Source organism: Microtus pennsylvanicus, chromosome X, assembly GCF_037038515.1.
Source record: "Microtus pennsylvanicus isolate mMicPen1 chromosome X, mMicPen1.hap1, whole genome shotgun sequence".
Lineage (NCBI taxonomy): Eukaryota > Metazoa > Chordata > Mammalia > Rodentia > Cricetidae > Microtus > Microtus pennsylvanicus.
The window spans coordinates 117,691,030-117,706,298 of NC_134601.1; the positions used below are offsets into that span (position 1 = coordinate 117,691,030).

A 15,269-nucleotide genomic window follows, 5' to 3' on the forward strand; every position below is an offset into this window, starting at 1 on the left:
TTTTAAATTGTTTTAATAAATGAAAAAAAATGGCAGAGGTAAACCGACACTCAGGGCTAGAGAGAACTACAGGGAATGCAGGAACCACCATAGGACACATTCCCACCCTAACAAAGGTATCATTAACTGACCTTTCAATGAAGTCTCATCCATACTTCCTTGGGTCTCCTCTGCTCTGCTGTTGTCAGAGGCACTTTTGGCTGAAATACCTGAAGCAATATTTTCCTGCTCAGAACATTTTTCAGGGAATGAATTTATAGTTGACATCTCTGACTCATGGCGGATGGTCACAGGCACTTTGTCGTGGTGACGGCTCACAGCACGTTGATGCTTATGGTGACTGCTCATGTCCGTTACTCTAGTTGATGAGTTGGCTTGAAGTGTGATTCCATCCACAGATACCAGTTTCACACCTTCTTCCCCAACTCCAGAGGGTGCCTTCGGTCCTTGTTGTGGGACTCCATCTGGGCCAGCTCCATACTGCATCATTTTACTGCCCAAATCAATGGGGCGGGCAGCAGACACCCTCTGAAACCCTGTTGAATAGCCACAGTTTTTACTTGCTATCTTTTCTGGAATAAGCTCACTTTCCATCTGTATTTGGTCTTTCATCACACTTGAATCGGGAGGATTGCTACCAGCTGAGGTTACAGTTTCTGGATCGCAGTGAGTCTTCACATCAAAAGTAGGGTTCTTTTCCAGATGCTTCTCTGGCCCCATTTCAACTGCAGAGGCATCTAAAAAGGACAGGAGGGTGTCTTCAGCGGAGTACTGGCGTGATACTGATTTCCTTGCTGGGTGTGGCCTTGTTTTACCTGGAGATACAGAAGCTGCAGAAGCTACTGTGGCAGTACTCTCTTCTAAGCTGGGGAGATCTGTATTATTGCCCTCCTTTTGCTTAACTTCCTCAGACTTACCGATAGACCGAAGGTTGACAGATTTCAGGACCGTTGGTGTGATTGCAAGAGATGGCGGAGGGTTTGACCTCAGCATATCTCCGACTGTGTTCTGTTTATGAGTAAAAACATGCAGCGGGTGGCGGTGGTGGAATGGTTTATTCAAAACATTATGAAGAGCACTTAGGTCAAGATGGGTAGGAGGTATAATCGGAAGTTCCAAATCTTTATTCAATGACAGGGCTCCATCTTTCAAAGATGGTTGCTGTAGTGAGGATTTCCTTTCTGGGACTTTAGGTTTTCTTTTGCTACCTCCAGGAGACAATGGACCTGAAAAGAAAGCTGTTGGGAAAGAGGAGGTTGGTGTTTCTGACTGGCTTGAGTAGCCACTTGATGGAGATGCCAAGCCAGCCAGCTTTTCTGGTGAAGCCAGTTTAAATTCATTATCGACAGAAGGAAGAGATGGGGTGGTGGCCCTTGATTCTGACTGGGATGTTTGGGATTCAGAACTCTCCGGAGATTTGATGCATTCGATAACTGTGGTACCCGTAGCAGTGCTTGAATTAGATAAGGATCTGTAAGGATCATTTGTTTTCAAGTCATTTAGAAGCCAGAGGTCTGCATAGTGAGTTGATTCAGCAGCCCCTTCATCTTTGAAAGGTGAAATGTCTGTAGCATCCAACTGAGGTTCCTTAACAGCGTGTTCACTCTGGTTTATCCAAGGAGAGTCCTGCTTTGCAGGCAGATTGGCATTTTCCACTCGAGAAGGCGTGTTGGAGAAATCAAGAGGCAGCTTCATTTCCCTGGAACTGTGAGGCAGATGCTGACCACTGCTTATCTTTGGTTCTTTCTTCTCAGAAATCTCTGTGTTTTCATCAGACTTTCTCAATGATGAGCTACGCTTAGGTGGAGTCGGCTTTGCCTTTGGTTTCCTGAAAGAGATGCTTGGTCTCCCCTGCCTCCTGTGGTCTAAGTAGTCTTGCCAGGAAGAGTCCGGAAGACCAGGAGGAACTCCTACACCCTGACCATTCTCTGGGCCCAGGCCTGCATAGTGACAGACATAGCTCTTATTACCTTTGAGACCACAGTCAAAGTGCATCGAGGTATAGTATCCTTCTGTATCCACTGAGAAATGAGAGCTAGTATCTGCTTTGTCTGAAGGAGACTTTTCCAGAAAGCTGTCATAGGTGCCCATGCTTGTGAAACTTGGGCAGCCCAGGCTATCTGCCTTTGGATGCTCAGGACTAAAATCTTGGCGGCAGGATGCGTCATGATGGTGGTGCAGATAATTCCACTCACTGTCGCTTGCATTGCTGTTGTTGGGGTCATCCAGCAGATCTGCAACAGTGGAGGTGAAGGAGTTTGTCCGGTGGCCTCTTACTTTATCCAAGTGGTCATTGTACTGTTCTGTCACGAAGACACTGGTGTCTTCATTAGCATTCGGAGCAATGTTCAGTGACAATTCCGAGTCACAGTGCGAAGAGCCAGTGAGGGGAGGAGAAGCTGCAGGAGGGATTGTCTCTGAGGTCTGGGAGGGGCACGTGGAGCTGCTCCCACTCCAATTACCACTGGAGGACTGGTGGTCATCCTTCTGGTCCATGTGGCTGCTGAGCAGGACACTTGCTGTGGAAATGCCATGGATGGGGCTTCCAAAGGTGTCTGAGTTGGAGGAGATGTCACAGCTTCCAGAGTCAGCCGCCATTCGGGATAGACGAGACCTCCCCCTCTCACTTAACTTGTGCTGGGGGCTGTGATGATGCTGAGAGCAGGCCAGGCCCAAAGCAGGCTGGCGTTCCTGTGCACTTGGGCTGCTTGGAGCTTCACTACGATCATTAGGGGCTCTTTCATGGTCACCCACAAAAGGCTTTCCTTCTTCATATGCTGAGGGTTTAGCACCAACTTTGGGTTCAGCATCTCCACCTCTATTTCCCTCCCGAGGAAGGCTCCGAGATCTCGTGCGGCTGCTCACTACAGGAGTAAACATGGTTTCACCTTTGTCTGCCAGGGCAGAGATGTTGCCAGCAGAATGAGAAAGGGAAGCTGCAATGCTTTGACCCCTTTGAGCTCTGATTCTCCTTCTGGATGGGGCAGCAATCAGAATATCTTCAGTTTGGCATTCAGAGTCCCTGGTTCCAGACCTCCTATTGACAGTGTTGGAGGGGTCTGGGTTTGTGTGCACAATCACATTCCTTTCTCTGGCCACGGGTGATTCATCGGAATCTAGGGCACATGGAAAACACCATAAGATTTAAGGATCGGCAGATTAACAGGCATTCTGAGGGTTGTTTATAAATCTCTGTGCTACCGTATTAAAACTTTTTCCTACAGAAAAGATTAGTATCTAAAATTAGGAGAAAGTTTGAATGCTTTCTGTACCTCATTTGTCTCTGTTTCTATCTACATGTCTATTTGTATATGTGCACACACACATGCATTGTGTACACTTATTGAGAGAAGATATGCTTTTTGTTTTTAATGAATCATATCTCTTTGTATTAATTTGCTCAAACAAGTGACTGCTTTCATAAAAGAAACATGATTTCAAAATTCAAAAGCCAAAAACAACTGAAATACAAAATCTAAAGCCCTGGCCACTACTTTTCACTGGTGTTTTGAAATACAAACATAATGGAATAAAATTCATAGACTTCATTAAAAAAAATCAAAGTCTTATTTTCATGGAGTTGCTACCATAATATTTTGAAATTAGTATAAATATTATAAAATACATTGAACAGAAAAATTAAATATCCCCAAAGATATATTTTTAAGATTCCATATTTCAATATGTTTAAAATTTATTTGAAAAATAATTAATAGCACAAAAGTACATTTTTCTTCATGTGAAGTTAGAGTTTTCAAAAATACTGCATAGAATATTTATTCATATTCCCATTGCAATGAAACATTTGAAATGACAAGATATATTCCACCAGGAATGCTTGAATCTCTAAGGGTAAGCCTCTATATTCGAGAACAGAGTTTTAAAAAAAAATGCCAAATGGTTCTCTGAATGTAAAATAAATACACAGTAGTTTAAAATGACCACAAGTTAAAACTTTCAGTATTTCTAAGGGATCTTATAGTTGAAGGCAGTTGAAAGTGGCACCTATTTCCTCTCCTTGTCACCTTCACTAGACAGAAACCATGAACATTTTTTATGCCACACCTATTTCTTGTTGAACTCTTCTGGGAATCCCCGAAATGGTTTTCCTTCTCCTCAATTTTCGTCTCCGCTGTAGGACGGATTGTGAATGAACAAGAGAACAGCGTATACTAGCTTCTCTGTCAAAGCCAACTCCTGCAACCCACAAAAAGGTCTAGTTAGCTTTTAAAATAGCAGACAAATTTTCATTTGCTTGGAACACAGTGATGTTTATTGATTGGAAGTCAGGGAAGACTTTGGATTAAATCTGTGAACAAATATAAGAAAGTCCTTTCACCCTTATTTAAATAATGCTATAGTAAGATTTACTTCTAAATTCAGCCAAAAGAAAGATGCAAAAGAGAAAAATGAAAAGAAATATAGAGAAGAGAGAGGGACATCAGCAAAACCCTCTCACGCTGACCTGGTTATAACCTTTAGTCAGTATTATTTTCTGTTCTATTTCTGGGCTCTTTGAAACTGATACCTTTTGCATAGTAGATCAGTACCCAAGATGTGAACCTAGTGCATCCTAACCCATTTCTTTGGGTCACAAAGCGTCTTTGTGAGTTTTTCTCCCTTCACCTCCTATGTTCAATCTTCTCTAAGCATACACACACACACACACATACATACACACACACACACACACAAACTGCTGTGAGGAAACACAACATCACAACAGATTAGGTTTTCTTCTTTTTGATAATCTTCTAACTCTACTTTTGTCTTGTGAATGAACTGGATGCTTTTGGTTTGGAAATAAATATAAAGAGGAGTCCCCAGTCCTGCACTTAAAATGGCTCTACCTCTGATGCCAATCAGCTATATGTCAGACTCCCCTGTCTTCAAAGCATTGTTTGTTGTTATGCATGCAGGGACCAACCATGACGATTATTAGTTCTTCTCTGTAATCACATTAAGTAGCACTATATGTGGTTCTATTAAATTAGAACAATAAAGAGGAAGGTAAGGAATTCAAACTCTGTCTGGCACAAGCGTGCACTGTAGAGTTTCCAGTGCAAGCTGTGGCTAAGGAGTCTGGAACGCTGTGCTTCAGGATTTGATCACTTCATCATTTTTCCTAGCTGTTAAACCTTGAGTCAGCTGTATAGCATCACAGTGCCACCAGTTTCGAGGCCCACTTTGAACTCTATCTGTCTTGTGATGAATGATTACAATGTTATCAGAGAATTCATAAGCATGATATTTTCCTTTCTTCGTTCCAATAAAAACTTAAATCCTCCATTTGAATCATAATAATTATTGAATACATGATCTACAGACACTGTGTGTTATATGGATGTCATTAACATTGTTCTCATTGAAGCTCTTAAAATCAACATCTAATGTGAGCCTTCATCTTGAGAGTTCCTGAAATAAAACTGAAAGAAAAAATCTTCTCTTTTTCCTAATCACAAGATGATGGCCCATAATCACAGCACTACAGTTTGAAAACAAGAGTTTACTTACAGTACCAGAAAAAAAGCAGGGGCTGCTAATAGTCAGATGTTCCCAGGCTGAAAAATTAGTTAAAGGGGTGCCAGAATGATTCAATTTGACAGATGAACTCCTGCAAAGCATCTCATTTAGATTATAGAGGTCCGATAAGTGCAAATCTCTAGAATAATTTATCCCATAAGTTGAATAGGTCAGCAGGAAAATTAAGTCTCAGCTCACGGCACAACTGGCCAATGCATTAGAGTATCTCTCATTCAGGAGGGAAAATAATATCTGTCCCAGATACCAAGTCCATTTGTTCCCCCACTCTAGGTGAGAGAAATCTGAGTGGAATTAATAATAGCAATGTCTAAAATGCTTCTCAGGGGACTTGCAATCTTTAGTTATGGGGAATCAAGGTGAAATCAGTCACAGCGTCGCTGTTTTAAATTTTTCATTACACAAATAAGGTAAAAGGGAACTAGAATAGGTGTTTAATAAACATTAATGGGAGATCATTTAATTGGGGGGGAGAATGATTGAGAACAAAGTATAACTCTCCCTCTCTCTCTCCCTCCCTCCCTCTCTCTCTCGCACGCGCTCTCTCTCTCCCTCCCTCTCTTTCTCACACACACACACACAAATCACATTATTAAACCTATCAGATTTATAACTAAAATTCCAAGCTCCGGCTCCAGAATTCACTCCCTCTGCTATCAGACTCTGAAGAAAAGTCCAGCTAGGCTTCCATCCTACCTAGACTAATATGCAAACTTTGAATGCATACAATAGCAGAAAGTAAAAAGAAGTCAAGCTTGCTGGTTTTAAAACACAATTCACCCCTCATCTCTGTATCTCGATATTTTCAGATCAAAAATCCCTAAAAACCAATACAGAAGTCTAAATGGTCTTTTAGCAAAGCCTACCTTTATCCAGGGAAGCATAAAAACAGATTTTTTCTAGTTGGTCGACAGGACCTTATTTGCAGTTTTAGAAACCTGGGTTTTGCTGTTTTCTTTCTTGTGGTGGCATACATCATTATCATGTGATTAATCACTGCCAACGAGCTATTTGGTGATTTTTTTTTTCAAAAAGAAACTGTCCATCATTTACATAACAAGCAGTCCAGCAGAATATATGCAAATTGGTGTTCAAACCTGACAAAAGCATACTAAATTATCTCCTGACTTGTATGTTGACGAAAGATTTCTTGCTCATAACAAAACTATATTCTTAGCTGATAGGGAAGCTAACAGCACAGGTTTTGACCACACTGAATACATGGAATATTCAGACCCAACTACCCCTAAAGGAAAGAAAGAAAACGATACCAGTGACATTGATGGGAATAATGCAAGAAGAAATCACTTGAGCATCCTGTTTCATCTTCTCCTCGGGAGTCGGGAGAGGTAGCGCTTTGTTCCAGTTGGTCTGCTTGTCCAGTGTAGAGGGGACATTGTGTATTGGGTTTTTCGGTCTCTGTCCTAACATGACATCTGTGTCTTCATCCTCTGCAGAGTGGGACTGCAAGCAAAATATATTCAGATTCACATCCCATACCTTACATGCATAAGGAATTTCATAGTTCAGTCTTTTAAAACAAGGCTAGAAATAAGCATGTAAGACAAAGGAAACAGTAATAGAAAATAGTAAACAGAACTAATAGGAAGTTTTATTTCAATAGTGAAGAGGTACAGAAGGAAAAAATGGGCCCACAAAACATGCTTTTCAGGTGAAACGGGATAAAGAGAAGAGACAAATTAATCAGAAATCCTGTGCCTTCAAACTGAAGAAAACTGCCTGTTTCTAATCCACTGAAAGGTAAATCTCCTTTCTGTATCTTTATGTCACTATAAATTCCAGTCAAAAATCTTGAGAGCTCTAGACCATGCTGATCAATGAAGGCAGATGAGCTAAAAGCCTATAAAATTCCTCAGAGACTACGAAGAAAACCCGGAGACAGGAGACAGTCTGGAACACACCACCTGGAGGATAAACCACCAACCTAATCCAGGAGGCCATCAAAAGTCCAGGAGTTAACTGCACTGCAGAAAGACAGCTTTGGTGAATGACATTTCACAAAGTCAGTTTAACTGACATTGGATGGCTGCAGAAACGCCAAGGAAAAGATGTGCCCCAGTATCCAAGTACAGTGGAATATACAAATTCTGTTTCTGGAGGGAAAGATGGAAAGAAAGAGTCGGATTTGGACTCGTAGAAGAGTTCTGGTTTATTTTCTTGCAGCTTTGTTGTGCAAAACTTTTCTTCCAGCTGCGTAAGTTAGAGGCTTTGATTTCTATATGACATTTGAAAATTGTCTGCCCAAGCCCATGATAAATATTAATGCCGTCTAACTTTTCTTTTAAGCGTGGGCTCCAGGCCCAGATTATTCCAGAGGCCCCATCCCACTTTGGGTTTCGGGGTTGGCTTTCTAAACCAGAGTCGTAAAAGACCCAATTTCCACCACTGAACCCAGTTCTCTTTCTTTAAACAGTTCAGAGGGAGATTGGTAACTGTGTAAAATAACTATTTCATTTCCTCTTATTTCAGTAAGGTTTTAATAATACTCTGTCCTAAAAATCGGGATTCAAAAAACAAAACAAAACAAACCTCTCCAGTCTTCTTCACATTGGAAACTGTACTATTGGCTCAGGGTCACATGTATTGTCAAATGAACTGTCTTCAAGGCTCCTTAAAGAGTAGGCTCCCAGAGCCCCTTATTTAAAGGAAACCCCAGCAATTACTTACCTTACCAGAGGTTTCCGCAAAGCCCCCTAATACACCCAACGGTCTATGATATCCCCCCCCTTGGGAAAATTGTGTTCACCATGAACAGTTTAGTAAAGTATTGAAACCTTCTTTCTCTCTTCAGCTTTTGTGCAGATTCCCAGAGAAGTGAATAGCTCAAATAAAGTTGGAGCACAAAAGACTTTGTTTCCTAGGTAACTTTCAAAAAAAAAGTTTTGTGTATGCAGAGAGGGAAGGAGGGAGAGAGAAGGAGGGGGGAGGGAGAGGGAGGAACGGGGGGGGGGGAGAGAGAGAGAGAGAGAGAGAGAGAGAGAGAGAGAGAGAGAGAGAGAGAGAGAGAGAGAAAGGTAAAGCTGAGCACCAAGGAAAGAAAACTCCCACCACCAGAGACCTCATTTTGCTGGCGATTCCTTCCTTGAATAACAATGGACTTGAAAGGACTAGAGGATAGTGACTTGACTCCAGGTTCTGACCTGCAGCCAAAAGTACTTTTTATTTAATAGTGACAGGGACAATTGGCTGCCAGAGGATCCTCTTGTTTTGTGTTTTGTTCTCTCTCTCTCTCTCTTTTTAATTTGAGAAGCTGAACCTTCACTGATCTGATAAATACAGGGGAAACTGTATTTTCCCCAAACTACAAAATCAAGAAGCAGTGATAGAGGATACCTATGTGTAGCAGAGCTGCAAAATACCAGTCCAAGGGGGACATTAATGGGGACAAAACCAGTGACAGGGCTGTCCTTAATTCAAGTTAGGAAAATACCGTCCTTTAAATTGACGTAAGAGAAAAACGGTTAGTTGAAAATGGGTTTGCAATAAAGTTAAAAAGAGAGAAGAAAGGGAAAGAGTCTGAAAAAGAGCAGGATAAGGCTGCAAAGCAATGTTCTCAGAACCAATACCTTTCTACTCCATGGGGTCATGTGGCAACATTCAGTAGGGGAGGGCGAGCGGGTGCTGTTAAACTATGAAGACGGAATGCAAAAGAAAAAAATTAAAAATGTACACAACAGAATGCCTTAGTTAGACCAAACCTATGATCCTAACAAATACAGTTCTGGGAGACATTTTCTCTTAAATGATTCCATTTTGGCTAGGAGGACAGATTCTGGACCTAGAGTTCTTCAATTCAAATCCTGACAACCTGGTATTTCTCCTACATGATCAGGTGCAATTCTTTAACATCTGTAGCAAGCTAGGTGAATAACAGCCTCTACCCTCCAGGGCTATTTTGAGGAATAAATGAGTAAATACACAGGGTATCTTTAGAATTTGGGCACTTAGCATGCTTATATGTTAGTGCCGGCATGTGTGGATGTGTTTTTTGCATGTAGGTGTGTGTAGGCATACATGCATGCAAGTATGTACATGTGCATGGGGGGACAGAGGCTAGACTCAGGTATCATCATTTCTCATGAATTACCCATTTTCTGTTTGGTTGTTGTTTGGCTGGTTGTTTTTTTTTGTTTTTGTTTTTGTTTTGTTTTGTTTTTGTATGTGTGAGGGTCTTTAACTGGCCTGGAGCTTGCCAAGTAAGCTAGGCTGCTTGGCCAGCGAATCTCAGGGATCTGCTTGCTTCTACCTCCCCAGGCCTGTAATTATTCGTGTGTACCACCACACCAAGCTTTCAGATTTAGGTCTTCATATTTGTAAGGCAAGCATTTAACCTACTGAACCATCTCTACAGATCCATAACTTTCTCATCTTTTCGATCTAAGTCTTGCCAAGTTGGGAAAGACTAATTTTTTTTTTCTTCCCGTAAAATGACTTTCTTTTCCCATGAATTCTTCGGGGGAACATTGTCCTCTATGTCTCATCTCCTCCATACTGCTCCAATTTGCTTCTTTCTCATCCAGAATATTTAAAGATCATCGCTTCCATGAGAGTTTTTGCTTCACACCCACACCCACACAGGGTTTAATGCTGGGCTGCCAGCATCTCACAATACTTAAATTGAGGAAGAGAGCCTGTCTTTCATTTTGTATTGGATGAAACAAATCATATTGCCCATCTTGCTTGGAAAATAATTTGGTAATCAGTATTCTCTCTCCAGGATCTACTAAGACACTGAAGCTCTTTTTGTTACTTTGTTTTGAGAGAAAAAGATTCACTATCCTGTCCACGTTGGTCTCTAAACCAAACTCATCCTGCCTAAGCCTTCCAGGTGCAGGACTTACAGGCTTGCCCTACCGTGCGTGCCTGAAACTCTTGACTTCACCAGGTGAGAAACCCACAGGCTGATTATGGGCAAGGATAGCTAGTTATAAATGTAGCCCAAAACAAAATTTTAAACTTACCAAAAATATTGTGATTTTATTATTATTATTCTCAGTAACTTTATTTGTATATCTGTGCAAGGTCTCTGTAGATAGCAATGCCATATTTCAATGTCAAAGGCTAGACAGGCCTGTGAGTCTAATCTATATCAGCTTTAGATTCAGTTATGTAGATATTATAGTACTTACCTTATAGCAGGGCTTTAGTACAATACAAATTATCATTGAACACACACATACTGTGTTTATCTAGTAGATTGTGAATTCCTGTATTTAACTTTTTCTCTCAGTCTTTCATGATACTAATTGTGACCCCTCGTAAGAACTCACCAAAATATTTGCCCACTCAAATGATATCAGAGATCTGTGTGTTTTAGCAGTTATGAGAAATCCAACTAAAATTAGAGTCATGTCTAAGATCTCAGGAGGGATCAAATACCATGGAAACCTCTGTCTTACTAAAGTAAACACATAAAACCAGGCAGGAAACCACCAGAAACTTCTGGTTCCATAAGTGGATTGGTATGGGTGGATATTGAACCTGGTTATTCTCAACCCTATGCAGGTATGCACTGTGAGAGGCATTTAAGACCTAATTCTAATTTAAATTTCTAAGCTTTATCTGGTAAGGTTGTTCCATTAATTTTTATGTAGAGCAAATGTCATTCCATTTCGTTTTGACTAGATCTTAAGATTAATGAGTTTAAAGAGTCTAAGTCTCCTCCACTTTAAGATGTACTAGGTATCACCTGAGCTCGGATTTCACTCTGGCTCTATCCTGGGACTCAGCCATAGACAACGTATATGTCTCATCTAAGAGACTGGGATATCTAAAATAGAGGAACAGTTCATAGAAGCAAGCGAAAGGGAGCCTCAAAGTATCACGGTGATATGGTAAAGGAATTGCTTTAAAGTAATTCAAGGCTCTGGTAGCTCCTGAAGAAATTTTAAAAATACATAATAAGAGACTGCTTGCTGTTCAGGAAACATGAAGGATATTAATATTGACAAATGAATTTTGGTAGTTCATCATGAATCCCCCAAGTACTCTCTCCTGCTGAGTATTTTTTTTTCAGGAGTGAGAGATGAGAAGTAGATTTTTATTTTTATCTGTTTGCAAAACCCACCTACACATTAAACAAGTAGGAGGTAAAACCTGGCAGTGACTAAGGGTGGCCTTGACTGGATCCAGGCTGTGAAGACCACTGGTTTGGGCTAGCTTAATCAAACCAAAGTCTCCTTGGATTCTACTCCCCAGCAAATTCAGCTTCAGCTAAGCATCTTTCTTTTTAGTAACAGTCCTAACCTATGGCATGCAAAGGCTGATACCGGGAAACCTTGAGCTTTGGAATGGAGAGGTAGGGCTCTTTGGATTCTCCACCTAAACCTAATTAGGCTCCCTGTAGCATTAGAGTGTCCGTGCATGTAATATTAACTGGACTGCGAATTACACACTATTTGAGTCTTGTATCTGAAACTGTCCTATCTCCTGGAGGTTGGTCAATGGAAGTAAAATGACTCTGAGTGTTTTGAATTATATTTTATATGATGAGTGCCCAGAGAATTTTTCTCTAAATTATCTAATAAATCATATTGCAAGCCAGTGCTACCTCGGGGCATCTCTATTTGGACGAGAATGCCATTCCTTAATAGGTACTGATGGATAAGTTGAAGAAAAGCTGAGAATTGATCAAATTTGTATAAACCAAATTATTCTTTAATGGCTTTATGGAAATGTATCACATTGCTCATTCAGAGATATACTAGTCATTACTTATTCATAGCTGCATTACCACTGACTCGGTAATGTTTTATAAATATTTGTTGTGTCGCTAGCACCTTAGTGTGCCCGATATTAAGAAACAAGCTTCCTCTTAAAGAAATAAAATTCCTCTTAAAGACATGACATCAAATTATTTCCACCTACACATTCTTTTTCAGTATAGCTCTTAGTACAAAGTTAAGAATGACATAGCATAGGGGAGAATAAGACAGCATGAGAAAGATGCCTGTAAAACAACAGGTAATGAAAGAATACCCATTGGGACCCCTGCTTTTGGAAGAATCACTCAGTGCGGAAGTGGCAGTGAACAACACTTGCTTCTTTAAAATAACTGTGTGGGAAGAGTATTAGGAGACCACCATTTCATTCATTTAAGAGCATTTCTCAGATGAAGGCAAAAATCAGTTCCAGTGTAAACAAACTGTCAGACTCAAAATAAAAATAGTTTATTTCTCATGTACAGTGTGCTCGCTGTATAATTCTTTTAACTTGTCTATACTATTGATGTTTTCATAAAGCATGCTGGAGAAAAATGAAAAATCCATTTCCTTTTCCTTTCCTAGGCTTTCATTTTGCCCCTCCCACCATTGATTTTGAGAGGCTTCAGACTAAATTACTACATTGTTGAATAAGCCAGGATCAATCATGTCTATCTTGTTTCTAACAATAGATTCTTCTTTGATGCCTCACCTCCATTTTGTTCTCTGTGGGTGCCATTGTATTTTCAAGCCGTTTCCCCTAGCTTTTCATAAGATTGCCTCAACCAAACCCAGAGTTATACTTATGAACAGTGCTCAGAACAAGAAATAACAAATATTATACTCAAAAGTAGCCAAGGAAATTTCTCTAGTGAACACTGAAAGAATATTTTCAAAACCCGATCTTTTTTTGTGTGGTATATGTCAGAGAGAAAAGTTCATGCCTCGACTTTTGTGGCTGAGAGCAAGTATTTCTCCAAAGACTTTGAGATTTCCCCAAATCTGTCTCTTAATGGCAGCAGGAGAAGAAAAAAAAACCCTCTACTCCACATTTTATTTTCTGTTGGGTTTTATTTCATATGCTGATAGGGGATTATTTTGCTTCAAAACTTGCCAAAAGCCATCTGTTAAGATGTTGTGGGTATTCCAGCAGGAAATGTTTTGAAAAATTGGCTTTGGTTTGTGATCTAACTGATACCACATGGCATTCATAGCTGTCGAGTTTCAGAGCTGATTTACAGCCATTGTGCTATCTTAAACCTGAGATGTATTTACTGGAGATGAGGTATTGCTATATATTTGAACACAGGAGTAAAATCTTAGAGTGAAGACATCCTTTACAGTTCATACCAGAGTTCTAGAGAGCTGACCTGGACTTTTAATATCACTCTACCGCAGGTCTTGATTGTCCTTAGACCGGTCTGTGCATTGATGTACATACTGTGGCCCATCTGGAAGATGGAGAAGGCCCATCTGCCTCAGATTTTTCTGTGTAGGAGTGTGTGTGTGTGTGAATGTATTGTACCTAAACATGAGCCACTTTGATCATTCTCTGAGGCTTAAAGAAGTTTGGCGATGCCTTCTTTACATGTCACTACCACAGTCTGTCCCTTGAGACTACCTCAGAGTCTTCCACTGGCTGGTAATGTGATCATCTTTCCAAACATGTTTAATAATATTATTTTTAATACTCATCCTGGGCTTCTTTCTCCCCATGCCTTCCACTCCTACAATCACAAAGCTGAATAAGCAATGGAAAGCAAAATAATGAATGAGGAAGAGGCTTAGGGGGCATCCTCTGCTTTTGTAGGGCTGAGCCCCACCCCAACCTTCAGTTTCCTCAAATGCATAACCACCACCTAACGTGCCACCCTGAACCCCAAAAGTCCAGACTCATTAGTCCATACTCCTAGCCAGCTCTGAGATCCAAAGCAAACCATACCAGCAAATACACACTTAGTAAGGTGTTAAAAACTCCCTGTGAAAAATACAAGTGAATGTCACTGAAGCAGAATTTGGTACACAATTTTTATAGGTCAGGAAGGGAGATCTTTGGAGACAGAATCTCACCAACTTATTCTTTAGCTACTTTGTGCATTCATATTTATATTTGGCAAAAGAAAACATACAAGATAAACAAGTGTTTACATTCACAGGGCAATTCGAATGTAAACCCACAAGTCACTATGTATAATAAAGGGATTAAACTCAAAAGGAGTGGTAACATCTAGTGTTGGCAAAGATGGGACGCAACTGGAATGCTTCTAAATTGAAGAGAGTTATTTATCATGGTACAAACACTTTAGAGTGTGTTTGGTAGTATTAGTAAAGTTAAACATAAGTCTATTTTTAATTCCCTGCTAGATCTATGGATGGAAGAAAAATGCGTATATCCACAAGAAGCCTCGCATAAAAATATCTACCGCAATTATATTTGTAAAAGCCAAATAACCAAATAAAACCCTACAATTGCAAACAACTAACCCAAATACCTGCCAACAACAGAATGGTAACCAGACTGCGGAGTACTGTATTTATAAAATTGTAATACAACACAGTAATCTACAAAGTACATGTGGGCTGAAGAGATGGCTCATGCTTCAAAGCCCAATGACCTCGGTGCAGTCCTCAGTGCCCATGCGGTGAAAGGAAAGAAATGACTTGTGCAGGTTTTCCTCTAGCCTGCACATGCATGCTGTGGCATGTGTACCTATGTACATGCATGCACCAAAATGAACCGAATATAAAAACCCACACTACTGATAATTCAGCACGGTTTTAGAGAGTGTGTGAAACAAAGCTAAACAAGCTAGGGCCATATCAGTGACACAGCACTTGGGTTGAATACGTACAACTCTGGATTTAATCCTCAAAAAATAAAATAAGAAAAAATAAGGACCTGGTGCCAAAGAAACCACACACACACACACACACACACACACACACACAGAGAGAGAGAGAGAGAGAGAGAGAGAGAGAGAGAGAGAGAGAGAGAGAAAACAAACA

General features: G+C 40.4%; 1 protein-coding gene across 3 annotated transcripts in view; it reads right to left on the reverse strand.

The window, feature by feature from the left end:
- Positions 1 to 15,269, reverse strand: part of Nhs (NHS actin remodeling regulator) — a 346,298-nt gene that overhangs the window by 7,567 nt on the left and 323,462 nt on the right. For 2 of the 3 annotated variants that reach the window (XM_075957464.1, XM_075957466.1), the window contains exons 4-7: positions 9,129 to 9,191; positions 6,813 to 7,005; positions 4,066 to 4,197; positions 132 to 3,116 (exon numbers count right to left, since the gene is read on the reverse strand). In XM_075957464.1, coding sequence (XP_075813579.1) covers positions 132 to 3,116; positions 4,066 to 4,197; positions 6,813 to 7,005; positions 9,129 to 9,191 — 3,373 coding nt within the window. The remainder of the gene's footprint in view (positions 1 to 131; positions 3,117 to 4,065; positions 4,198 to 6,812; positions 7,006 to 9,128; positions 9,192 to 15,269) is intronic. The other variant, XM_075957465.1, reaches the window with a different exon arrangement.